This window comes from Leptodactylus fuscus, chromosome 2, assembly GCF_031893055.1.
Source record: "Leptodactylus fuscus isolate aLepFus1 chromosome 2, aLepFus1.hap2, whole genome shotgun sequence".
NCBI classification, from domain to species: domain Eukaryota; kingdom Metazoa; phylum Chordata; class Amphibia; order Anura; family Leptodactylidae; genus Leptodactylus; species Leptodactylus fuscus.
The window spans coordinates 38,213,523-38,239,574 of NC_134266.1; the positions used below are offsets into that span (position 1 = coordinate 38,213,523).

The following is a 26,052-nucleotide window of genomic DNA, read 5'->3' on the forward strand; positions in this document are numbered from 1 at the left end:
AGTTTCTGACTGGTAATTCAAAGAATATATTGGGGTTACGTGCACCCACAATTTTTACTACTGGTATACAGTGCCATTGTCTGACTGGGAATTCAAAGAGTATATTGGGAATACAAATACCCTCATTTCTTGCTACTGCCATATAGTGCCAGTTTCTGACTGGGAATTCAAAGAATATATTGGGGTTACGTGCACCCACAATTTTTACTACTGGTATACAGTGCCATTGTCTGACTGGGAATTCAAAGAGTATATTGGGAATACAAATACCCTCATTTCTTGCTACTGCCATATAGTGCCAGTTTCTGACTGGGAATTCAAAGAATATATTGGGGTTACGTGCACCCACAATTTTTACTACTGGTATACAGTGCCATTGTCTGACTGGGAATTCAAAGAATATATTGGGGTTATAAATACCCTCATTTCTTGCTACTGCCATATAGTGCCAGTTTCTGACTGGTAATTCAAAGAATATATTGGGGTTACGTGCACCCACAATTTTTACTACTGGTATACAGTGCCATTGTCTGACTGGGAATTCAAAGAGTATATTGGGAATACAAATACCCTCATTTCTTGCTACTGCCATATAGTGCCAGTTTCTGACTGGGAATTCAAAGAATATATTGGGGTTACGTGCACCCACAATTTTTACTACTGGTATACAGTGCCATTGTCTGACTGGGAATTCAAAGAGTATATTGGGAATACAAATACCCTCATTTCTTGCTACTGCCATATAGTGCCAGTTTCTGACTGGGAATTCAAAGAATATATTGGGGTTACGTGCACCCACAATTTTTACTACTGGTATACAGTGCCATTGTCTGACTGGGAATTCAAAGAGTATATTGGGAATACAAATACCCTCATTTCTTGCTACTGCCATATAGTGCCAGTTTCTGACTGGGAATTCAAAGAATATATTGGGGTTACGTGCACCCACAATTTTTACTACTGGTATACAGTGCCATTGTCTGACTGGGAATTCAAAGAGTATATTGGGAATACAAATACCCTCATTTCTTGCTACTGCCATATAGTGCCAGTTTCTGACTGGGAATTCAAAGAATATATTGGGGTTACGTGCACCCACAATTTTTACTACTGGTATACAGTGCCATTGTCTGACTGGGAATTCAAAGAGTATATTGGGAATACAAATACCCTCATTTCTTGCTACTGCCATATAGTGCCAGTTTCTGACTGGGAATTCAAAGAATATATTGGGGTTACGTGCACCCACAATTTTTACTACTGGTATACAGTGCCATTGTCTGACTGGGAATTCAAAGAGTATATTGGGAATACAAATACCCTCATTTCTTGCTACTGCCATATAGTGCCAGTTTCTGACTGGTAATTCAAAGAATATATTGGGGTTACGTGCACCCACAATTTTTACTACTGGTATACAGTGCCATTGTCTGACTGGGAATTCAAAGAGTATATTGGGAATACAAATACCCTCATTTCTTGCTACTGCCATATAGTGCCAGTTTCTGACTGGGAATTCAAAGAATATATTGGGGTTACGTGCACCCACAATTTTTACTACTGGTATACAGTGCCATTGTCTGACTGGGAATTCAAAGAGTATATTGGGAATACAAATACCCTCATTTCTTGCTACTGCCATATAGTGCCAGTTTCTGACTGGGAATTCAAAGAATATATTGGGGTTACGTGCACCCACAATTTTTACTACTGGTATACAGTGCCATTGTCTGACTGGGAATTCAAAGAGTATATTGGGAATACAAATACCCTCATTTCTTGCTACTGCCATATAGTGCCAGTTTCTGACTGGGAATTCAAAGAATATATTGGGGTTACGTGCACCCACAATTTTTACTACTGGTATACAGTGCCATTGTCTGACTGGGAATTCAAAGAGTATATTGGGAATACAAATACCCTCATTTCTTGCTACTGCCATATAGTGCCAGTTTCTGACTGGGAATTCAAAGAATATATTGGGGTTACGTGCACCCACAATTTTTACTACTGGTATACAGTGCCATTGTCTGACTGGGAATTCAAAGAGTATATTGGGAATACAAATACCCTCATTTCTTGCTACTGCCATATAGTGCCAGTTTCTGACTGGGAATTCAAAGAATATATTGGGGTTACGTGCACCCACAATTTTTACTACTGGTATACAGTGCCATTGTCTGACTGGGAATTCAAAGAGTATATTGGGAATACAAATACCCTCATTTCTTGCTACTGCCATATAGTGCCAGTTTCTGACTGGGAATTCAAAGAATATATTGGGGTTACGTGCACCCACAATTTTTACTACTGGTATACAGTGCCATTGTCTGACTGGGAATTCAAAGAGTATATTGGGAATACAAATACCCTCATTTCTTGCTACTGCCATATAGTGCCAGTTTCTGACTGGGAATTCAAAGAATATATTGGGGTTACGTGCACCCACAATTTTTACTACTGGTATACAGTGCCAATTTCTAACTAGGAATTCAAAATGCGCAAGGCTCCCGGAAAGGGACGTGGACGAGGCCGTGGGCGAGGTCGGGGGAATGGTTCTGGGGAGCAAGGTAGCAGTGAAGCCACAGGGCGTCCCGTGCCTACTCCTGTGGGGCAGCAAGCATTGCGCCACTCCACAGTGCCAGGGTTGCTTGCCACATTAACTAAACTGCAGGGTACAAACCTTAGTAGGCCCGAGAACCAGGAACAGGTCTTGCAATGGCTGTCAGAGAACGCTTACAGCACATTGTCCAGCAGCCAGTCAGACTCTGCCTCCTCTCCTCCTATTACCCAACAGTCTTGTCTTCCTTCCTCCCAAAATTCCGAAGCTTTACAGAACAATAACCCAAACTGTCCCTGCTCCCCAGAGCTGTTCTCCGCTCCTTTCATTGTCCCTCAACCTGCCTCTCCACGTCACGATTCCACGAACCTAACAGAGGAGCATCTGTGTCCAGATGCTCAAACACTAGAGTCTCCTCCATCTCCGTTCGATTTGGTGGTGGATGACCAGCAACCCACCCTCATCGACGATGATGTGACGCAGTTGCCGTCAGGGCATCCAGTTGACCGGCGCATTGTGCGGGAGGAGGAGATGAGACAGGAGTTGGAAGAGGAAGTGGTGGATGATGAGGACACTGACCCGACCTGGACAGGGGGGATGTCAAGCGGGGAAAGTAGTGTGGATGTTGAGGCAGGTGCAGCACCAAAAAGGGTAGCTAGAGGCAGAGGCAGAGGTCAGCAGCTTAGGCGAAGCCAGGCCACACCCGGAATCTCCCAAGATGTTCCAGTTCGTACCCAGCCCCGAAAAACTCCCACCTCGAGGGCACGTTTCTCGAAGGTGTGGAGTTTTTTCAAGGAATGCGCCGAGGACAGATATAGTGTTGTCTGCACAATTTGCCTCTCGAAATTGATTAGGGGCTCTGAGAAGAGCAACCTGTCCACCACTTCAATGCGCCGTCATTTGGAATCCAAGCACTGGAATCAGTGGCAGGCAGCAACGGCAGGACAAAGGCCGCCTGCCGTTCACGCCACTGCCACTGCCTCTGCCTCTGCCACTGCCACTGCTGACTGTGCTGGCGATGCACTCCAGAGGACGAGCCAGGACACCACTTCATCTGCCTCCGCCACTTTGTTGACTTCTACCTCATCCTCCCCTGGTCCTGTCTTATCTCCTTCTCCTGCACCATCAAAGGCACCATCAGGCGTTTCTTTACAACAACCCACCATCTCTCAGACATTGGAGCGGCGGCAGAAATACACTGCTAACCACCCACACGCGCAAGCCTTGAACGCCAACATCGCTAAACTGCTGGCCCAGGAGATGTTGGCGTTCCGGCTTGTTGAAACTCCCGCCTTCCTGGACCTGATGGCAACTGCGGCACCTCGCTATGCCGTCCCTAGCCGTCACTACTTCTCCCAGTGTGCCGTCCCCGCCTTGCACCAGCACGTGTCACTCAACATCAGGCGGGCCCTTAGTTCCGCGCTTTGCACAAAGGTCCACTTGACCACCGACGCGTGGACAAGTGCATGCGGACAGGGACGCTACATTTCACTGACGGCACACTGGGTGAATGTAGTTGAGGCTGGGACTGCTTCCCAAACTGGCCCGGTGTACCTCGTCTCCCCGCCTAACATTCCTGGCAGGGACACGAGAAGAACACCCCCCTCCTCCTCCTCCTCTACCGCCTCCTCCTCCGCCACCGCCTCCTCCTCCGCCACCGCCTCCTCCTCCGCTGTTAGATTGACCCCAGCTACGAGTTGGAAACGTTGCAGCACTGGCGTTGGTAGACGTCAGCAGGCTGTGCTGAAGCTGATCAGCTTGGGGGACAGACAGCACACTGCCTCCGAGGTGAGGGATGCCCTCCTCGATGAGACGGCAATATGGTTTGAGCCGCTGCACCTGGGCCCAGGCATGGTCGTTTGTGATAACGGCCGGAACCTGGTAGCAGCTCTGGAGCTTGCCGGACTCCAACATGTTCCATGCCTGGCCCACGTCTTCAACCTAGTGGTGCAACGTTTCCTAAAGAGCTACCCCAATGTTCCAGAGCTACTGGTGAAAGTGCGGCGCATGTGCGCCCACTTTCGCAAGTCGACAGTAGCCGCTGCTAGCTTAAAATCTCTCCAGCAACGCCTGCATGTGCCACAACACCGGCTTTTGTGCGACGTCCCCACACGCTGGAACTCAACGTTTCAGATGTTGAATAGAGTGGTTGAGCAGCAGAGACCTTTGATGGAATACCAGCTACAAAACCCTAGGGTGCCACAAAGTCAGCTGCCTCAGTTTCACATCCATGAGTGGCCATGGATGAGAGACCTTTGTGACATCCTACGGGTCTTTGAGGAGTCCACAAGGAGGGTGAGCTCTGAGGATGCGATGGTGAGCCTTACAATCCCGCTCTTGTGTGTTCTGAGAGAATCCCTGATTGACATCAGGGATAACTCAGATCACACAGAGGAGTTAGGGATAGCATCCGATCCGTCACAGCTGGAGAGTAGGTCCACACATCTGTCCGCTTCACTGCGTTTAATGGAGGAGGAGGAGGAGGAGGAGGAGGAGGAAGAAGAGTTGTCCGATGATGTGATGGTGATACAGGAGGCTTCCGGGCAACTTCGAATCGTCCCATTGTTGCAGCGCGGATGGGTAGACATGGAGGATGAGGAGGAAATGGAGATTGAACTTTCCGGTGGGGCCAGAGGAGTCATGCCAACTAACACTGTGGCAGACATGGCTGAGTTCATGTTGGGGTGCTTTACAACCGACAAGCGTATTGTCAAAATCATGGAGGACAACCAGTACTGGATCTTTGCTATCCTTGACCCCCGGTATAAAAACAACATCTCGTCTTTTATTCCGGTAGAGGGGAGGGCCAATCGCATCAATGCTTGCCACAGGCAATTGGTGCAGAATATGATGGAGATGTTTCCAGCATGTGACGTTGGCGGCAGGGAGGGCAGTTCCTCCAGTAGGCAACCAAGTTCTCACCGGTCCACACAAACGAGGGGCACACTGTCTAAGGTCTGGGACACCTTGATGGCACCCCCTCGCCAAAGTGCCGCCACGGAGGGTCCTAGTGTCACCAGGCGTGAGAAGTATAGGCGCATGTTGCGGGAATACCTTTCCGACCACAGCCCTGTCCTCTCCGACCCCTCTGCGCCCTACACGTATTGGGTGTCGAAGTTGGACCTGTGGCTTGAACTTGCCCTATATGCCTTGGAGGTGCTGTCCTGTCCTGCCGCCAGCGTCCTATCTGAGAGGGTGTTCAGTGCAGCCGGTGGCATCATCACTGACAAGCGCACCCGTCTGTCAGCTGAGAGTGCCGACCGGCTCACTTTGATAAAAATGAACCACCACTGGATAGAGCCTTCATTTTTGTGCCCACCTGTGTAAAGCACCCCAACATGAAACTCCATGTCTGTACTCAACCTCTCCAATTCCTCCGCATCCTCATACTCATCCACCATAAGCGTTGCACAATTCTGCTAATACTAGGCTCCCTCCAACATGATTTCCCCCAACTCTGCTGGTTAGAGGCTCCCTCCACCCTGATTTCCACCAACTCTGCTGGTTAGAGGCTCCCTCCACCCTGCTTTCCCACAACTCTGCTGGTTAGAGGCTCCTTCCACCATGAATTTGCCCAAACTGGGCTGTTTAGAGGCTCCCTCCACCATGAATTGGTCCAAACTGGGTTTTTTAGAGGCTCCCTCCACCATGAATTGGTCCAAACTGGGCTGGTTAGAGGCTCCCTCCACCATGAATTGGTCCAAACTGGGCTGGTTAGAGGCTCCCTCCACCATGAATTTGCCCAAACTGGGCTGGTTAGAGGCTCCCTCCACAATTAATTGGTCCAAACTGGGCTAATTAGAGGCTCCCTCCACCATGAATTGGTCCAAACTGGGTTTTTTAGAGGCTCCCTCCACCATGAATTTGCCCAAACTGGGCTGTTTAGAGGCTCCCTCCACCATGAATTGGTCCAAACTGGGCTGGTTAGAGGCTCCCTCCACCATGAATTTCCCAAAACTTGGCTGTTTAGAGGCTCCCTCCACCATTAATTGGTCCAAACTGGGCTGGTTAGAGGCTCCCTCCACCATGAATTTGCCCAAACTGGGGTGGTTAGAGGCTCCCTCCACCATTAATTGGTCCAAACTGGGCTGGTTAGAGGCTCCCTCCACAATTAATTGGTCCAAACTGGGCTAATTAGAGGCTCCCTCCACCATGAATTGGTCCAAACTGGGTTTTTTAGAGGCTCCCTCCACCATGAATTTGCCCAAACTGGGCTGTTTAGAGGCTCCCTCCACCATGAATTGGTCCAAACTGGGCTGGTTAGAGGCTCCCTCCACCATGAATTGGTCCAAACTGGGCTGGTTAGAGGCTCCCTCCACCATGAATTTCCCAAAACTTGGCTGTTTAGAGGCTCCCTCCACCATTAATTGGTCCAAACTGGGCTGGTTAGAGGCTCCCTCCACCATGAATTTGCCCAAACTGGGCTGTTTAGAGGCTCCCTCCACCATGAATTTGCCCAAACTGGGCTGGTTAGAGGCTCCCTCCACCATGAATTGGTCCAAACTGGGCTGGTTAGAGGCTCCCTCCACCATGAATTTGCCCAAACTGGGCTGTTTAGAGGCTCCCTCCACCATGAATTTGCCCAAACTGGGCTGGTTAGAGGCTCCCTCCACCATGAATTGGTCCAAACGGGTTTTTAGAGGCTCCCTTCACCATGAATTGGTCCAAACTTGGCTGTTTAGAGGCTCCCTCCACCATGAATTTGCCCAAACTGGGCTGTTTAGAGGCTCCCTCCACCATGAATTGGTCCAAACTGGGCTGGTTAGAGGCTCCCTCCACCATGAATTTCCCAAAACTTGGCTGTTTAGAGGCTCCCTCCACCATTAATTGGTCCAAACTGGGCTGGTTAGAGGCTCCCTCCACCATGAATTTGCCCAAACTGGGCTGTTTAGAGGCTCCCTCCACCATGAATTTGCCCAAACTGGGCTGGTTAGAGGCTCCCTCCACCATGAATTGGTCCAAACTGGGCTGGTTAGAGGCTCCCTCCACAATTAATTGGTCCAAACTGGGCTAATTAGAGGCTCCCTCCACCATGAATTGGTCCAAACTGGGTTTTTTAGAGGCTCCCTCCACCATGAATTTGCCCAAACTGGGCTGTTTAGAGGCTCCCTCCACCATGAATTGGTCCAAACTGGGCTGGTTAGAGGCTCCCTCCACCATGAATTTCCCAAAACTTGGCTGTTTAGAGGCTCCCTCCACCATTAATTGGTCCAAACTGGGCTGGTTAGAGGCTCCCTCCACCATGAATTTGCCCAAACTGGGGTGGTTAGAGGCTCCCTCCACCATTAATTGGTCCAAACTGGGCTGGTTAGAGGCTCCCTCCACAATTAATTGGTCCAAACTGGGCTAATTAGAGGCTCCCTCCACCATGAATTGGTCCAAACTGGGTTTTTTAGAGGCTCCCTCCACCATGAATTTGCCCAAACTGGGCTGTTTAGAGGCTCCCTCCACCATGAATTGGTCCAAACTGGGCTGGTTAGAGGCTCCCTCCACCATGAATTGGTCCAAACTGGGCTGGTTAGAGGCTCCCTCCACCATGAATTTCCCAAAACTTGGCTGTTTAGAGGCTCCCTCCACCATTAATTGGTCCAAACTGGGCTGGTTAGAGGCTCCCTCCACCATGAATTTGCCCAAACTGGGCTGTTTAGAGGCTCCCTCCACCATGAATTTGCCCAAACTGGGCTGGTTAGAGGCTCCCTCCACCATGAATTGGTCCAAACTGGGCTGGTTAGAGGCTCCCTCCACCATGAATTTGCCCAAACTGGGCTGTTTAGAGGCTCCCTCCACCATGAATTTGCCCAAACTGGGCTGGTTAGAGGCTCCCTCCACCATGAATTGGTCCAAACGGGTTTTTAGAGGCTCCCTTCACCATGAATTGGTCCAAACTTGGCTGTTTAGAGGCTCCCTCCACCATGAATTTGCCCAAACTGGGCTGTTTAGAGGCTCCCTCCACCATGAATTGGTCCAAACTGGGCTGGTTAGAGGCTCCCTCCACCATGAATTTCCCAAAACTTGGCTGTTTAGAGGCTCCCTCCACCATTAATTGGTCCAAACTGGGCTGGTTAGAGGCTCCCTCCACCATGAATTTGCCCAAACTGGGCTGTTTAGAGGCTCCCTCCACCATGAATTTGCCCAAACTGGGCTGGTTAGAGGCTCCCTCCACCATGAATTGGTCCAAACTGGGCTGGTTAGAGGCTCCCTCCACCATGAATTTGCCCAAACTGGGCTGTTTAGAGGCTCCCTCCACCATGAATTTGCCCAAACTGGGCTGGTTAGAGGCTCCCTCCACCATTAATTGGTCCAAACTGGGCTGGTTAGAGGCTCCCTCCACCATGAATTTGCCCAAACTGGGCTGTTTAGAGGCTCCCTCCACCATGAATTTGCCCAAACTGGGCTGGTTAGAGGCTCCCTCCACCATGAATTGGTCCAAACTGGGCTGGTTAGAGGCTCCCTCCACCATGAATTTGCCCAAACTGGGCTGTTTAGAGGCTCCCTCCACCATGAATTTGCCCAAACTGGGCTGGTTAGAGGCTCCCTCCACCATGAATTGGTCCAAACGGGTTTTTAGAGGCTCCCTTCACCATGAATTGGTCCAAACTTGGCTGGTTAGAGGCTCCCTCCACCATGAATTTGCCCAAACTGGGCTGTTTAGAGGCTCCCTCCACCATGAATTGGTCCAAACTGGGCTGGTTAGAGGCTCCCTCCACCATGAATTTCCCAAAACTTGGCTGTTTAGAGGCTCCCTCCACCATTAATTGGTCCAAACTGGGCTGGTTAGAGGCTCCCTCCACCATGAATTTGCCCAAACTGGGGTGGTTAGAGGCTCCCTCCACCATTAATTGGTCCAAACTGGGCTGGTTAGAGGCTCCCTCCACAATTAATTGGTCCAAACTGGGCTAATTAGAGGCTCCCTCCACCATGAATTGGTCCAAACTGGGTTTTTTAGAGGCTCCCTCCACCATGAATTTGCCCAAACTGGGCTGTTTAGAGGCTCCCTCCACCATGAATTGGTCCAAACTGGGCTGGTTAGAGGCTCCCTCCACCATGAATTGGTCCAAACTGGGCTGGTTAGAGGCTCCCTCCACCATGAATTTCCCAAAACTTGGCTGTTTAGAGGCTCCCTCCACCATTAATTGGTCCAAACTGGGCTGGTTAGAGGCTCCCTCCACCATGAATTTGCCCAAACTGGGCTGTTTAGAGGCTCCCTCCACCATGAATTTGCCCAAACTGGGCTGGTTAGAGGCTCCCTCCACCATGAATTGGTCCAAACTGGGCTGGTTAGAGGCTCCCTCCACCATGAATTTGCCCAAACTGGGCTGTTTAGAGGCTCCCTCCACCATGAATTTGCCCAAACTGGGCTGGTTAGAGGCTCCCTCCACCATGAATTGGTCCAAACTGGGCTGGTTAGAGGCTCCCTCCACCATGAATTTGCCCAAACTGGGCTGTTTAGAGGCTCCCTCCACCATGAATTTGCCCAAACTGGGCTGGTTAGAGGCTCCCTCCACCATGAATTGGTCCAAACGGGTTTTTAGAGGCTCCCTTCACCATGAATTGGTCCAAACTTGGCTGTTTAGAGGCTCCCTCCACCATGAATTGGTCCAAACTGGGGTGGTTAGAGGCTCCCTCCACCATGAATTTGCCCAAACTGGGCTGTTTAGAGGCTCCCTCCACCATGAATTGGTCCAAACTGGGTTTTTTAGAGGCTCCCTCCACCATGAATTGGTCCAAACTGGGCTGGTTAGAGGCTCCCTCCACCATGAATTGGTCCAAACTGGGGTGGTTAGAGGCTCCCTCCACCATTAATTGGTCCAAACTGGGCTGGTTAGAGGCTCCCTCCACCATTAATTGGTCCAAACTGGGCTGGTTAGAGGCTCCCTCCACCATGAATTTGCCCAAACTGGGCTGGTTAGAGGCTCCCTCCACCATGAATTGGTCCAAACTGGGGTTTTTAGAGGCTCCCTCCACCATGAATTGGTCCAAACTGGGGTTTTTAGAGTCTCCCTCCACCATGAATTGGTCCAAACTGGGGTTTTTAGAGGCTCCCTCCACCATGAATTTGCCCAAACTCTGCTGGTTAGAGGCTCAATCCACCCTGATTTTCAAAACAAATGTTGGTGCCAACCTCAACTTACTACAAGGGCCAAATTCACTGCTGGTGACAAGCTCTCCTCACTGCAAGTGCCAAATACACATGTTTCAAGGTGTTTTCCTACTGTCAGAGAGGTGGTATTGAGTGTGTAAAGTGTGTAGTTGTTAGGCTGTGATGTTGGGGTAATAGAGGGTCTTTGGTGTGTTAGATGCCCCCAGACATGCTTCCCCTGCTGTCCCAGTGTGATTCCAGAGGTGTTGGCATCATTTCCTGGGGTGTCATAGTGGACTTGGTGACCCTCCAGACACGGATTTGGGTTTCCCCCTTAACGAGTATCTGTTCCCCATAGACTATAATGGGGTTCGAAACCCGTTCGAACACACGAACATTGAGCGGCTGTTCGAATCGAATTTCGAACCTCGAACATTTTAGTGTTCGCTCATCTCTATTAATAAACACAGGTATTAAATGCAACCAGAGATGAAAGACTTAATAAGAAGGCAGGAAAACGTTATTTTAGAGCACACAAAACCATCATCGGTAAAAGGGTACAGTGACCCCTTCTGAAAACTGCTACTGTAGTTAAAGGGGACCTGATGTTCTATAAATAATCATAGCAGAGTGTACGAGTACTATAACCATTGTGAGTCTTCCAATTTTATAAACTGCTCTGTAGGGAAGACTGAATCTATTGTCAATGTAATTCATGGTGCATAATAAATAACATAACTCTGTTATGTATGTCACTTGTGCAGAATTGAAAGAAAATCCACTGTAAGTCTTATGCAACTTAGGCATTTGGTGCACTGGGGGTGGCCCTTCAGCTTCCTGGAGCGCCGCTCTTGCTGCTCAAACCCCTACCATCTCAAGTCATAGCCAAACTGTGCAGTAAGAGTTGATCCTCCTACTGCTATTACATCATCCATCCTACTTGAGCAGCAACAGTGCACCAAATGCCTAATTAGCATAACACTTGTTGTTTTTCTTCAAATATACATAAGTGCTATTCATAACAGAGCACTCTCGCTCTCACTCAAAAACAGCCCAGGACCATGCAGGACATATATAGAGAGAGACTGACTTATACTTATGTGCGCACTTAGGAGCATACAATAGTGTGTGTGTGTGTGTGTGTGTGGCGTACTGAGGAACATATAATACTGTTTGGGGGACGTACTGAGGAACAAATAATACTGTCTGTGTTTGTGGGGGCGTACTGAGGAGCATATAATACAGTGTGGGGGGTGTACTGAAAAGCATATAATACAATGTGTGGGGGGCGTACTGAGGAGCATATAATACTGTGGAGGGGCCTGCTGTGGAGCATATAATACTGTGGGGGAGCTACTGTGGAGCGTATAATCCTAATTTCTTTTTAAACTATATTTCGGCCCTCCAGTGGTCTGAGGGACAGTGAACTGGTACTCTGTTTAAAAAGTTCAAGGACCCCTGGTATAGTGCTTTGGTTGCAACAGAAAATTCTCCTCTCCTATTCCCTCTACTTCCTGGTCATTCCTCCCCCAAGTTATCTGGGTCATGTTCACATTCTATCTCTAGATGGATAGAGAAGTGATTTTCAAAGTAATAGGTAGTTTGTCTGACGGAGGAGGAACAAGAAAACAGCCTAATAAGAGTAGACCTGATATACTGCAAAGTTGAAGCGACAGAGCCTATTGAAATTGTCCCATGGCTAGCAGGGTCAGAATTGGCTTGTATGTGGACTGGGCAGTGTCAGAGTATATAGGTATATCTCATCACTATGCTGGAATTATAATAGATTTCCTTTAGTATACTATAAAAGAAGGCAAGTTTGATGTTGCATTGCTGACAAGACTCTACTTACACAACAGCATCTACAGAAGACTCCAGTCTTGGAGACGTGCAGCCTAGTATTTCTCCTGGTGATAGTGGCTTACTTTGGGGGACGAAGACTTTGTAATCTGGGCGAAGATCTTGAACTGCGGCCTAAAGATAGAAAAGAGAAATAAAATGTAAAAAAAGGGGGTTTAGTGAATAAATACTGAAATGACCTGCCAGAAATACACCATAGAGCAAGAAGATCTGTAATTTTGTGGAAAGAATTTATGTCGGTATTTCTGAGCATAGGAGTCCAGTGGGTGGAGTCACTCATTACTGACAGCTGTGTATGCAGAGAAGCCTGCCATTCATTGAGACCTCCCATTGAACTCCTTAGCTTAGAAAAAGTAGGGATCGCAATGAATAAGTTACAAGATATACTGAATCTTTTCCTACGAAAGTATAATTGACCTTAATAGGTTCCTCCTTCCTGTATACAGGGTGTTGACGGTGACAGCTTCCCTTTTAAGTTCCATTAGCCAAACAAGTTAGACCCATTATTGGAGATTATTAAAATCACACTACAAACATAAGAAACTGAGACGTCCTTTGGTGTGAGGTCTTTTAATATTTCATTCAGCCTTTTGCAAATTACCCAGTTCTTATATGATCCAGCCTGGGAATCCCAAAGCTTTATATTAATATTATTGGGCCTGGTGTTTTTGATGCCTACAAAAATTATATATTTGCCAGAAATATCAAAACTGCGGCAGCATATGATGGCCTGTTTCAGAAGACCACAATTCACAAACATTGAAGGGCTGGAGAAGAATTGAAGTCTACCTACAATGATATTAGAACATAGGTAGACTGGATTGATGAGATATGCGGCTGTATAGATAAGAGATGTGCAGGGGTATATTCACATCACATTGTTATCATCCGTTTAGTATGTAAATATAGTATACTATATGCAGTGCAACTGCATCCCGACGTGGCATTCCACTCCGGATTAGGCCCGAATGAATGGGCCTAATTGGGAGGGAGTCTCACGGCTGAGTCAGCCGCGGAATCCGCGTCAAGATAGGCCATCTCGCTTCTTTTTTGCGAGCAGTTCCCATTGAAGTCAATGGGAGATGTTTTGGCAGGTGGATTCCAAAATCCGCTGCCAACAAAACTCCGGGTGAACATACCCTTACAGAGTGACAGGAAAAACAGCCCATTAAAAAAAAAAAAAAACGGTCACGTTCTATATGTGTTCGTTTTGACAGTCAGTTGTTAATGGTCATCAAAATGGATTTGCATCTGAGTGATGGCATTAAAGACAGATCAGTGGGTTAAGTAAAAAAAGACCAATGAGACCAATGAAATTCATCAGTTTTTTTGAATTGTTCATGGATGCAAAACTTACAAGACTCAGGCATCAAAAAGACACAGAATGGATGCAAAATGGCTGCTAAGAACGAACCAATTTGTCAATTTTTCACAATTTTTTGGCCATAAAAGATGGCAAAGTCAGTCCATTTTAATTGAGCATTGTGGGTCTGTTTGACATTGATTCCGTATCTGTCTGGTTTTTATCTCCAGATGTTATCCTTTTTGTATTAGTTTTTTTAATGGACCATTAAAAATGGATTCATTTCACAAATCTTTTTTTTTTAAAACCCATTGATTCCTTTATAAAGCCGATCGCTTGGATGAAAATATGATATGATGGCTGTCAAAAATGGACCCACTGACTTCAATGGGGGACCGTATGGCCATCAAAACAGACAAATTTAACCGGACATGTGAATATACATACCCACTCTCATTGTTTCAAAAACTGCCATGTTACAAAAATAAAACTTCATGCACAAAACCGTTTCAGTTTTTCATACGTGTGAATTGGATCCATTTTTAAAGTCGGAGTTTGACAGTTTTTCATTGATCTGTTTGTTAGTGGTTTTTTTGCACATTCCAGTGAGCGCCCTCTATTGGTTTGCAACACTGAGGCAGCAGCTGACTTCCTAATTACATCATGGAACAGATTTGCATATTCTTCCCATGGTCCCTTGCGAAGTGGAGTGCTAAAGGCTTAATAAGTCTCCACACAACTATATGGTGGTCTCTCCCCAAGGAGTGATAATATCCCCTTAACTTTTTTTTGTAACGGATCCCAAAAACTTCCATGAACAGAGTCTACAGTAAGTAAAAATTGAGCAATAATGCCTATATATATATCTCCCTATCTTATAAAAATGAATTCTTGTCTGTCTGTCTGTCTGTACTCTAATGCGAACCAAACGACTGGACCGATCTTCACCAAATTTGGTACAGAGATACTTCAGGTATCCGGGAAGGTTTAAGACAAGACTCCAACTCGCTCGGACGTACCGTTGCTGAGATACAGCATTCCAAACACAGTGCCCCCCCCTTAGCCAATACAAACCTGCAAGTCTTTCACTCATATTCCAACTGCAATACACACGGTCACTCAACATGCACAATACAACACTGATATCCAAACTGAGATACACGCATCAGAGGATTAGATACACAGATCAGCACACAGTATCACATGCCAGAGGATTAGATACACGGGTCTGCACACAGTCCCACACACCAGAGGATTATATACGCATTTCTGCACACAGTTCCACACACTGAAGGATTTGATATGTGCATTTGCACACGGTTTCACATGCCAAAGGATTAGATACAGGCGTCTACACACAGTTCCACACTCCAGAGGATTAGATACGTGCATCTGCACACATTTGTACACGCCATAGGATTAGATACACGCGTCTGCACACAGTTCCACATTCCAGAGGATTAGATACACGCATCTGCACACAGTTGTACATGCTATAGGATTAGATACACACGTCTGCACACAGTACCACATGCAGTAGGATTAGATACGCGCGTCTACACATAGCTCCACACGCCAAAGGATTAGATATGCACGTCTGCACACAGTACCACACGGGGGAGGATTAGATACGCGCGCCTACACACAGTACCACATGCCACAGGATTAGATACGCGCATCTGCACACAGTACCACATGCCGGGGGATTGGATACGCGCGTCTACACACAGTTCCACACGCCGTAGGATTAGATACGCGCCTCTTCACACAATACCATACAGGGGAGGATTAGATACACGTGTCTTCACATAGTTGTACACGCCATAGGATTAGATACACGGGTCTGAACAGTCCCACACACCAGAGGATTAAATACGCACTTCTGCACACAGTACCACATGCCATAGGATTAGATACGTGCGCCTGCACACGGTTCCACATGCCGAAGCATTAGATACAGGCGTCTACACACAGTTCCACACTCCAGAGGATTAGATACACAGATCAGCACACAGTATCACACGCCAGAGGATTAGATACACGGGTCTCCACACAGTCCCACACACCAGAAGATTAAATACGCATTTCTGCACACAGTTCCACACACTGAAGGATTTGATACACGCGTCTGCACACGGTTCCACATGCCGAAGGATTAGATACAGGCGTCTACACACAGTTCCACACTCCAGAGCATTAGATACGTGCGTCTGCACACATTTGTACACGCCATAGGATTAGATACACGCATCTGCACAGAGTACCACATGCCATAGGATTAGATACGCGCGTCTAATCATAGTTCCACACGGTAGAAGATTAGATACGCGACTCTTCACACAATACCACACTTTGGAGGATTAGATACGTGTCTCTGCACACAGTACCACAAGCCAGAGAATTAGATACGCGTCTCAGCACACAGTATCACACAGGGGAGGATTAGATACGCGTGTTTACACACAGTACCACACGGGGGAGGATTAGATACGCGCATCTACACACAGTTCACATGCCATAGGATTAGATATGCGCACACAGTACCACATGCCGGGGGATTGGATACACGCCTCTACACACAGTTCCACATGCCGTAGGATTAGATACGCGCCTCTTCACACAATACCACACAGGGGAGGATTAGATACACGTGTCTTCACACAGTTGTACACGCCATAGGATTAGATACACGCGTCTGCACACAGTACCACATGCCGTAGGATTAGATACGTGCGTCTACACACAGTACCACATGCCTTAGGATTAGATACACGCGTCTACACACAGTACCACATGCCGTAGGATTAGATACGCGCGTCTACACACAGTACCACATGCCGTAGGATTAGATACACGTCTACACACAGTTCCACACGCCGTAGGATTAGATACGCGCCTCTTCACACAATTCCACACGCCGTAGGATTAGATACGCGCCTCTTCACACAGTACCACACGGGGGAGGATTAAATACGTGTGTCTGCACACAGTACCACATGCCAGAGGATAAGATAAGCGCGTCTGCACACAGTACCAAATTCCGTAGGATTAGATACGCACGTCTGCACACAGTACCACATGCCGTAGGATTAGATACCCACGTCTACACAGTTCCACATGCCGTAGGATTAGATACGCGCCTTTTCACACAATACCACAGGGGAGGTTTAGATACGTGCATCTGCACACAGTACCACATGCCAGAGTATTAGATACGCGCATCTGCACACGGTACCGCACGCCAGAGTCATTAGATATGCGCGTCTGCACACAGTTTCACTTACTGGAGGATTAGATACGTGCCTCTTCACACAATACCACACGGGGAGGATTAGATATGTGCATCTGCACACAGTACCACACCAACAAGGATTGGATACTTGCATCTAAACACAGTACTACACGGGGAAGGATTAGATACAGCTTTACTCCAGGTATCCATAACAACTGATCACAGGTTTTTCACTGACATCCAAAATGAGATACACATAATCACATGACGCTTATGGACATACACACAAACAGCATACAAAATACACCAGTGCAAAATTGGACAATTCTTATGGGGCCACTACACAAACATAAAATGTAATATACCCGTGCGAAGCCGGGTCCTCCCTCTAGTATTATAAAAATGAATTTCTGTCTGTCTGTCTGTGCTCTAATGCGAACCAAACGACTGGACCGATCTTCACCAAATTTGGTACAGAGATACTTCAGGTATCCGGGAAAGTTTAAGACGAGACTCCAACTCGCTCGGACGTACCGTTGCTGAGATACAGCATTCCAAACACAGTGCCCCCCCCCCCCCTTAACCAATACAAACCTGCAAGACTTTCACTCATATTCCAACTGCAATACACACGGTCACTCCACATACACAACCCAACACTGATATCTAAACTGAGATACACGCATCAGAGGATTAGATACACAGATCAGCACACAGTATCACACGCCAGAGGATTAGATACACGCGTCTGCACACAGTCCCACAAACCAGAGGATTAAATACGCGCTTCTGCACACAGTTTCACATGCCGAAGGATTAGATACACGCGTCTGCACAAAGTACCACACGCCGGGGGATTGGATACATACGTCTGCACACAGTACCACATGCCAAAGGATTGGATACACACATCTGCACATAGTTCCACACACCAGAGCATAAGATATGCACATCTGCACACAGTACCACATGCCGTAGGATTAGATACGCGCCTCTTCACACAATACCACACAGGGGAGGATTAGATACGTGTGTCTGCACACAGTACCACACTTTGGAGGATTAGATACATGACTCTGCACACAGTACCACATGCTGTAGGATTAGATACGCGCGTCTACACACAGTTTCACATGCCGTAGGATTAGATACGCACCTCTTCACACAATACCACACAGGGGAGGATTAGATACGTGTATCTGCACACAGTACCGCACTTTGGAGGATTAGATACATGCCTCTGCACACAGTACCACAAGCCAGAGAATTACATACATGTCTCAGCACACAGTACCACACGGGGGAGGATTAGATACGCACATCTGCACACAGTACCACATGCCAGAGGATTAGATATGTGCATCTGCACACAGTGCCACACAGGGGAGGATTAGATACGCGCATCTGCACACAGTACCACATGCCAGAGGATTAGATACGCGCATCTGCACACATTACCACGCGCCAGAGGATTATATACGCGCGTCTGCACACAGTACCACATGCCGTAGGACTAGATATATGCCTCTTCACACAATACCACAGAGGGGAGGATTAGATACATGTGTTTGCATACAGTACCACACTTTGGAGGATTAGATACATGCCTCTGCACACAGTACCACAAGCCAGAGAATTATATACGCGTCTCAGCACACAGTACCACACAGAGAGGATTAGATACACGCGTCTGCACACAGTACCACATGCTGTAGGATTAGATACGCACCTCTTCACACAGTACCACACAGGGGAGGATTAGATACGTGTGTCTGCATACAGTACCACACTTTGGAGGATTAGATACATGCCTCTGCACACAGTACCACAAGCCAGAGAATTAGATACGCGTCTCAATACACAGTACCACACGCAAGAGGATTAGATACGCGCATCTGCACACAGTACCACATGCCGTAGGATTAGATACGCGCATCTACACACAGTTCCACTTGCCGTAGGATTAGATACACGCCTCATCACACAATACCACACAGGGGAGGATTAGATACGTGCATCTGCACACAGTTCCACACACCATAGGAATAGATAAGCACGTCTGCACACAGTACCACATGCCGTAGGATTAGATACGCACGTCTGCTTACAGTTCCACATGTCAGACGATTAGATACGCACATCTTCACACAGTTGTACACGCCATAGGATTAGATACACACGTCTGCATACAGTACCACATGCTGTAGGATTAGATACGTGCGTCTACAAACAGTTCCACATGCTGTAGGATTAGATACGCGCCTCTTCACACAATACCACACAGGGGAGGATTAGATACGTGCTTCTGAACACAGTACCACACTTTGGAGGATTAGATACATGTCTCTGCACACAGTACCACATGCCAGATAATTAGATACGCGTCTCAGCACACAGTACCACACGGGGGAGGATTAGATACGTGCATCTGCACACAGTACGTCACGCCAGAGGATTAGATACACCTGTCTGCACACAGTACCACACGCCAGAGGATTAGATACACGCGTCTGCACATAGTACCACATGCCGTAAGATTAGATATGCACGTCTGCACACAGTTTCACTTACCGGAGGATTAGATACGTGCCTCTTCACACAATGCCACACGGGGGAGGATTAGATACACACATCTGCACACAGTACCACACCAACAAGGATTAGATACTTGCGTCTAAACACAGTACTACACGGGGAAGGATTAGATACAGCTTTACTCCAGGTATCCATAACAACTGATAACAGGTTTTTCACTGATATCCAAAATGAGATACACATAATCACATGACGCTTATGGACATACACACAAACAGCATACAAAATACATCAGTGCAAAACTGGACATTTCTTATGGGGCCACTACACAAACATAAAATGTAATATACCCGTGCGAAGCTGGGTCCTCCCTCTAATATATATATATATATATATATATATATATATATATATATATATATATATATATATATATGATCATGCTCTATATAAAAAACAATCCAGAACAAACACATGGCAAAATAAACCAAACTGATATGCGCATTGCCCAGTAGCCTGGAATGTGTAAGGTGGTGGAAGAAAATTCCTTAAAACATCAGGGCCTGAAGAAGGAGACATTTGGCTGTTCATTGAACGTCTTAACTCTACACAGGCCCTTAATATGTGGAATTTTGCTAAATAAAGTTATTGGAGAGAAGAAACTTTTAGACAAGAGTATGGAGGACTTCTCCTTGGGACCTCCTACTAAAGGGAACCAGCAGGAGCTGTGTAAAGGGGAACACTGGCGATGGCCATCATGGGCATAGTATTATGCGTATTAAGCCACGTATAACATCCGTCCCAGCCAACGTATAATGGTTTTACTTTGGCTATTGGTGGCTATAAATAATAATAAAAGAACCTAAGAAATTCCAGGGATACTTTACTACCTGATATCATGAACTAGTAATGCCTATACTTTATTTACTACCATTTTATATTTCTAATGTCTCTAGACAGAAGTACCCTGAATACAAAATACCTCATCGGGAACTCATAAGATGGTCCTGTCTCCGCTGAAAAGTGTCTTGCTATACCATACTTCTAAATTTAACTCTGACCCTATACTCGGCCATATTTCTTCCTCCTGATCATTGCCGTTCCCCACGGTAGCCCTGTGCATCCAAGAAGCATCCATCAACGTGTTGTGATAGTTCTGCAATTGCTGTTCAAAACAGATAACAGGACTCATCCGTTGATTTCAGAGGACAAAATAAAAGGATAATGGAGGCGCTCAGACTGGTAAGATATAGAACGTCCGAAGGCCACGGCACAGGCATGATGAAGCTCTTGTAATAAACATCCCCACAGCCAGATGGTTATTCGAAGACAGTAGAGGATGATGAAGTGGAGAAGACAGAGGAAACTGAATAAACAGTTAGACTAGGATTGATAGGAGAGGGGAATCCTGACATGATTGGGCCATCTTCTCCAGTATCTCCTTAATTGTTCCAAGGGGACTGCTAATTTTGTGAGTGGCAGAGATCGGGGACTTAACTAGTCTGTTTACTGTGGCTGCTATCGCTGTGTGGGACGGCGTAATGAGAGATCAAAGGATTCAGTTTTCCCCGTGTGATTAAGCGAGTAAACAATTTCCTCTTCCTTCTCCTCTACAGTATGAAAAATGAAAGAGTTATAGAGTGATGTTGGAGCGATTACTGTTCAGCGGATAGAATTTGTCAGCATCCATTTTAAAACAGATGGTTGAGGACAGAGAGGACGGAGAAATAAACAACAGAATGATCACAATGTCCCTCGCTCTATACTCTGTAGACGAAACTGCTCTGCCACCGACCGACGCAGGACCACTTCCACGAACGCAAAAAAACGACTTTCTATGGCCGGGATGGGATTAATGCGCATAAAAATATCAACCTCTGCTGATCCACTTCAGATAAATATGGATGCCAGCTGTCAAGAGGGTTATTACTAGAGCTTATTAGTCATACCAGAGCTACAAGAAATGTGTATTTGATAGCCAAAAACAAAATCATAGCCTTTAATTGGAAAGCTTCAAGAACACACTTCTAGATAAAGCACATGAAACAGGGCAAATATCCAAACATATGGACCTTAATAGGAATACATTCACTTTACTTACAAATAATTACAATTATTAGGGAAGTTTTACAATATTAGTTTGATCTACTTTTTTTTTAAGTTCAGTTTTCAGTTTTTGCCGGAACAGTCTCGGTGATACAGGTCAAAATACTTCAGTGCCATTACTTAAATACTGCAACGAAGTCACAATTATATTATAACCTATACCATGAAAAAAATCCTTAAAGGGGTTGTCCCATCACAAGGATCCTATCTATACTGCTTGTTAATGTGGATGTAAGACTTTTCCTAAATACATTGCTTCAGCAAAACTGCTTTGTTTGTCCACTATCTTACTTTATTTAATTCATTGTTGACACAGCCCTGACTTATCTGCTCAAAAGTCAAGTGATGTATCTGCTGCTCTCAGGGGGGAGGGAGGAGGGGCTAAGTGCACGGGAGCGAGCCTGTGTTTCTAGCTATTCCTGTGTCTACACCACGTGACCTAGGTCCTGCACTCAGATAGGGGAGAGGAGCTGCTTGCATTTCTGAACGTCTTCTGTTCTCCCAGTTATCAGCTAAATGGCAAGTTCCATGTGAAATCCTACCCACCAAATGATGCAAGAAACCAGGAAGAAAGAAGATTTTACAGCAGTGAAGACTGGTGAGTATGCGACGTGAGAATACCTCTTTAAAGAATACCTCCAATTATACAACAATTTCTCATAAATAAAAGAACAAGTCAATATAAGAAATTTTGTAATATATTAAAGAAAAAATGCTTTACTCTCCATTAATCAGGCTGAGTTACTTCTAAGGGGACATTCACACGATGTAACGTGGCGTTGATTCTGACACGTAAACTTGTATCAGAATCAGCGCTGCAATCCCACTGACTTCAATGGGTTCCGTTTAGCGTGCGTAACAAATTGAAATCAATGGGAGGCTTTTTAACCTATTGATTTCAATGTGTTATGTGCACTAAACGGAACCCATTGAAGTCAATGGGATTCTGTTTTGCAGCGCTGATTCTGACACGAGTTTACGTGTCAGACTCAACGCCGAGTTACATTGTGTGAATGCCCCCTAACATAGAAGACTATGGAGAGTGGATGGGAGGAGGATGCTGAAAAAGACACATGTATTGCAGCTTGTAATTCCTCTTACACTTAGTAACTAAGATAGCGCTTTTGACTCTACTATATTTAAGAAGATAAGCTGCTACCACACTTCCTTTCTGGTAGGAAATACCCCCCCCCCCCCCCCTCCATAGACCTTGGTGTCTGAGGATGGTTATGTATATGGATGCTATTAGTAAGGAAAAAGTAAGGACGAAGAAAATAGCCTGATATGTGCAGAGGAAAACATTATTTTTTTTTTAATAAGATATATTATAAATGTTCTTAGTTTATTATCATCGTAAGATCAGACCAACAGACTGAAAAGCTAGTTTTAAACACTAGAGTTAAAGGGGTATTCCCATCTACATAATTATTTTTAAATTTGTAGATAATTAAAAGTTAAACATTTTTGCAAATATAAGTAATTAAAAATTCTGCAGAGTTTTAAAGATTTTCTCTAACTTTCTTAGTGGTGTCTGTTATATTGATCGGTTGCCATGGATACGACCACCAATGCAGAAACTTTCTAAGGTCAGAAAATCAGCCATGATTTCCATATTGTGGCCGGGATATCTTCTGATACATGTAGTGTCCCTGCCTGATATCCCAACTACAATAAGAAAGTCATAGCTGGGTCCCTGACAAGTCCCAGACCATAGAAAGTTTCTGCATTAGTGGTCGTACCATTGGCAACCGATCAAGCTAAAAGACGGTCACCACTAAGAAAGTTAGAGAAAATCTTTAAAACTCTGCAGAATTTTTAATTACTTATATTTGCAAAAATGTTTAACTTTTAAATATCTACAAATATAGATATAATTATGTACATGGGAATACCCCTTTAACGCTGATGGATGCAGACAGAGGGCACTCCATTTTAAGCCTTTGTTCTTTCAATTATTCAGTCCATTGATCCTGTGACAAAGTCTTCAACACAGATTAGGAGCCACAGCCAGAAGTAGATCCAACTTGAAGGTAGAGTATAAATCAAAAAATACACATCTCCTTTTTGGTATTGACTACAGCATTTAGCTCGAAAAACTGCATGAAAACTGGATGTGTAAATCCATCCTTGGAGTAGAGTTTACAGAAATGAGGTATGTCTGAAGATGACCATAGACTTAAAGAGGACCTTTCATATCCTCGGCACATGCAGTATTATACACCGCAAGAAAGCCGACAGTGCACTGAATTCAGCACACTGTCAGTTTTCCCATTATGTGCCCCGGGGGAAGAGATATTGGTGCAATTACCGATAGCTCTTCACTGTCGGAAGGATGTTCCTGACAGTTTATGTGGGAACGCCCCTCCTGACAGTCTGTCCGTAGGGCTATACTGTCAGAGGGGGCGTTCCTTACCACCCAGCCATGACTTAGCGGTGAGGAATGCCTTCATCCTCCTGACAGTAATCTTCCATAGACTAGTACTGGGGGAAGGGGTGGCACCTTGATGACTGGGCGGTAAGGAACGCCCCCTCTGACAGTATAGCGCTATGGACAGACTGTCAAAAGGGGCGTTCCCAGCTAAACTGTCAGGAAAGCCCTGGTAGATTGCACCAATATCTCTTTCCCCAGGACACATAACGGGAAAGCTGACAGTGCGCTGAATTCAATGCACTGTCAGCTTTCTAGCAGTATATAACACCACATGTGCCCGAGAACATGAAAGGTCCTCTTTAAGAGCTGCCAGAGTAAGTCTTGCTTTGTCAAAAACAATTTTTTCCAATGGTGAAATGGGAACAAGCCATATTCAGAAACCATAGAAGATGGTAACAACAATATTCTGCATTTCCCTGTAGTAAGCCTCCCATAGCTTGATGGTGGTTGGAGTACTCTTAATGATAGATGTAGGATCGAGGACTCATGAGACAGTTCTGAACGGTGTAACAGTCAGGAAACATTGCAAGTCTTCCACAGTTTTTAGGAACGCCACAAGGCCGCAGCTGAGTGATGTTATTCACTGGAGTCTTCTCCAAGAAGTGTGCTCCAAGTCTTAAAAACACCATTACAATGCCTGCAATGCCCAGGCTGTGGGGTGTAGGTTACAAAAAGGTTGTCTAACCTGGCCTGTGACTCCCAGGCTTGATTGTAGCTATGAAGTGCATTCACAATGACCCACATAGCCTTTGTCATACACATAGGGTTCCATAAAAGTGAATGGAAGGGTTGGGGAGTCGGAATAATTGTTTTTAATTATATTATACAAAAAATGATATTGTATAATTAATATATAATTTGTTGCATGTTTACTTTCTTAGCAATTCTTAGATTTTTCATGGTTAGGGGGATATCATCACTCCATAGGGAGAGACCACCATTTAGGTGTGTGGAGTCTTATTAAGCCATTAACGCTCCACTGTGCAAGGGAACATGGGAAGAAAATGCAAACCTGTCTTCCATGATGTGATTAGGAAGTCAGTGCCTCAGTCATGCAGCCCATGATGTTAAAGGGAGAGCCCTCTATTGGGCTGCATTACTGAGGCTCTGTCTTCCTAATTACATCATGGAAGACAGAATTGCACATCCTCAGGGAGCGCCCTCTATTGGACTGCATGACTGAGGCACCAACTTCTTAATTACATCATGGAAGACAGATTTGCATATTCTTCCCATGTAGATTTTTCATGAATTAGAAGAACTTTACTGCTTCTGTCTGATCTTGACTGCCAGCCATTTTTTTCCTTAAAAGAAGGAAGAAAACAAATGTGTCTCCTGCCTCTAACAAAAATGTCCTACGTCAAGGGCTGTTTTATCTGTTTAGCTTCAGCCAAAATGGTTTGTCTCAATTAAAGTAACGCAGATTCAGACAAAAACAACAAGCACTACAGCGCAAATTCACTTAACCTCTTCAGTACCAGGACAATTTGTGGTTCAGGACTCATTTTTGAGTTTTTATGCATGTGAGGTTTTGAGGACTTTAACATTTTTATAATTTGGGTTATTCAACTAATTTCTCCACCTTTTTCTCGACACTTTTTTTTTTTTTTTTTGACACATAGGGTTTTATTCTTATGTTGTTTTTATTTTTGCATGTTTTTAATTTTTTTATATATGGGAAAATATAGGCAAATAACGAGGAAAACCGTCACTTTTTTTATTAAAAAAATCTAATAGCACAAAAAAAAAAATTTTTAACTCGTTTTTCCTGTTTCGGTAATTTTCTATGGTGTCGTCGGGGGTGGGGCTAGAACCTGTAATAACGGTGTATTATTTTATGTACGCATTCTTTTATTTTTCTATTCATTTTTTTTTTTTTACATTGTGTCCCCATAAGGTCATGATTAGAGATGAGAGAACACTGTTCGGATCAGCCGTTCCGAAC

At 45.6% G+C, this 26,052-nt stretch overlaps 1 protein-coding gene across 1 annotated transcript in view; it reads right to left on the reverse strand.

Moving 5' to 3' along the window:
• The window catches only part of DPH1 (diphthamide biosynthesis 1), a 230,718-nt gene that overhangs the window by 56,449 nt on the left and 148,217 nt on the right, over positions 1 to 26,052 (reverse strand). The window contains exon 6 of the mRNA XM_075263624.1: positions 12,493 to 12,614. Coding sequence (XP_075119725.1) covers positions 12,493 to 12,614 — 122 coding nt within the window. The remainder of the gene's footprint in view (positions 1 to 12,492; positions 12,615 to 26,052) is intronic.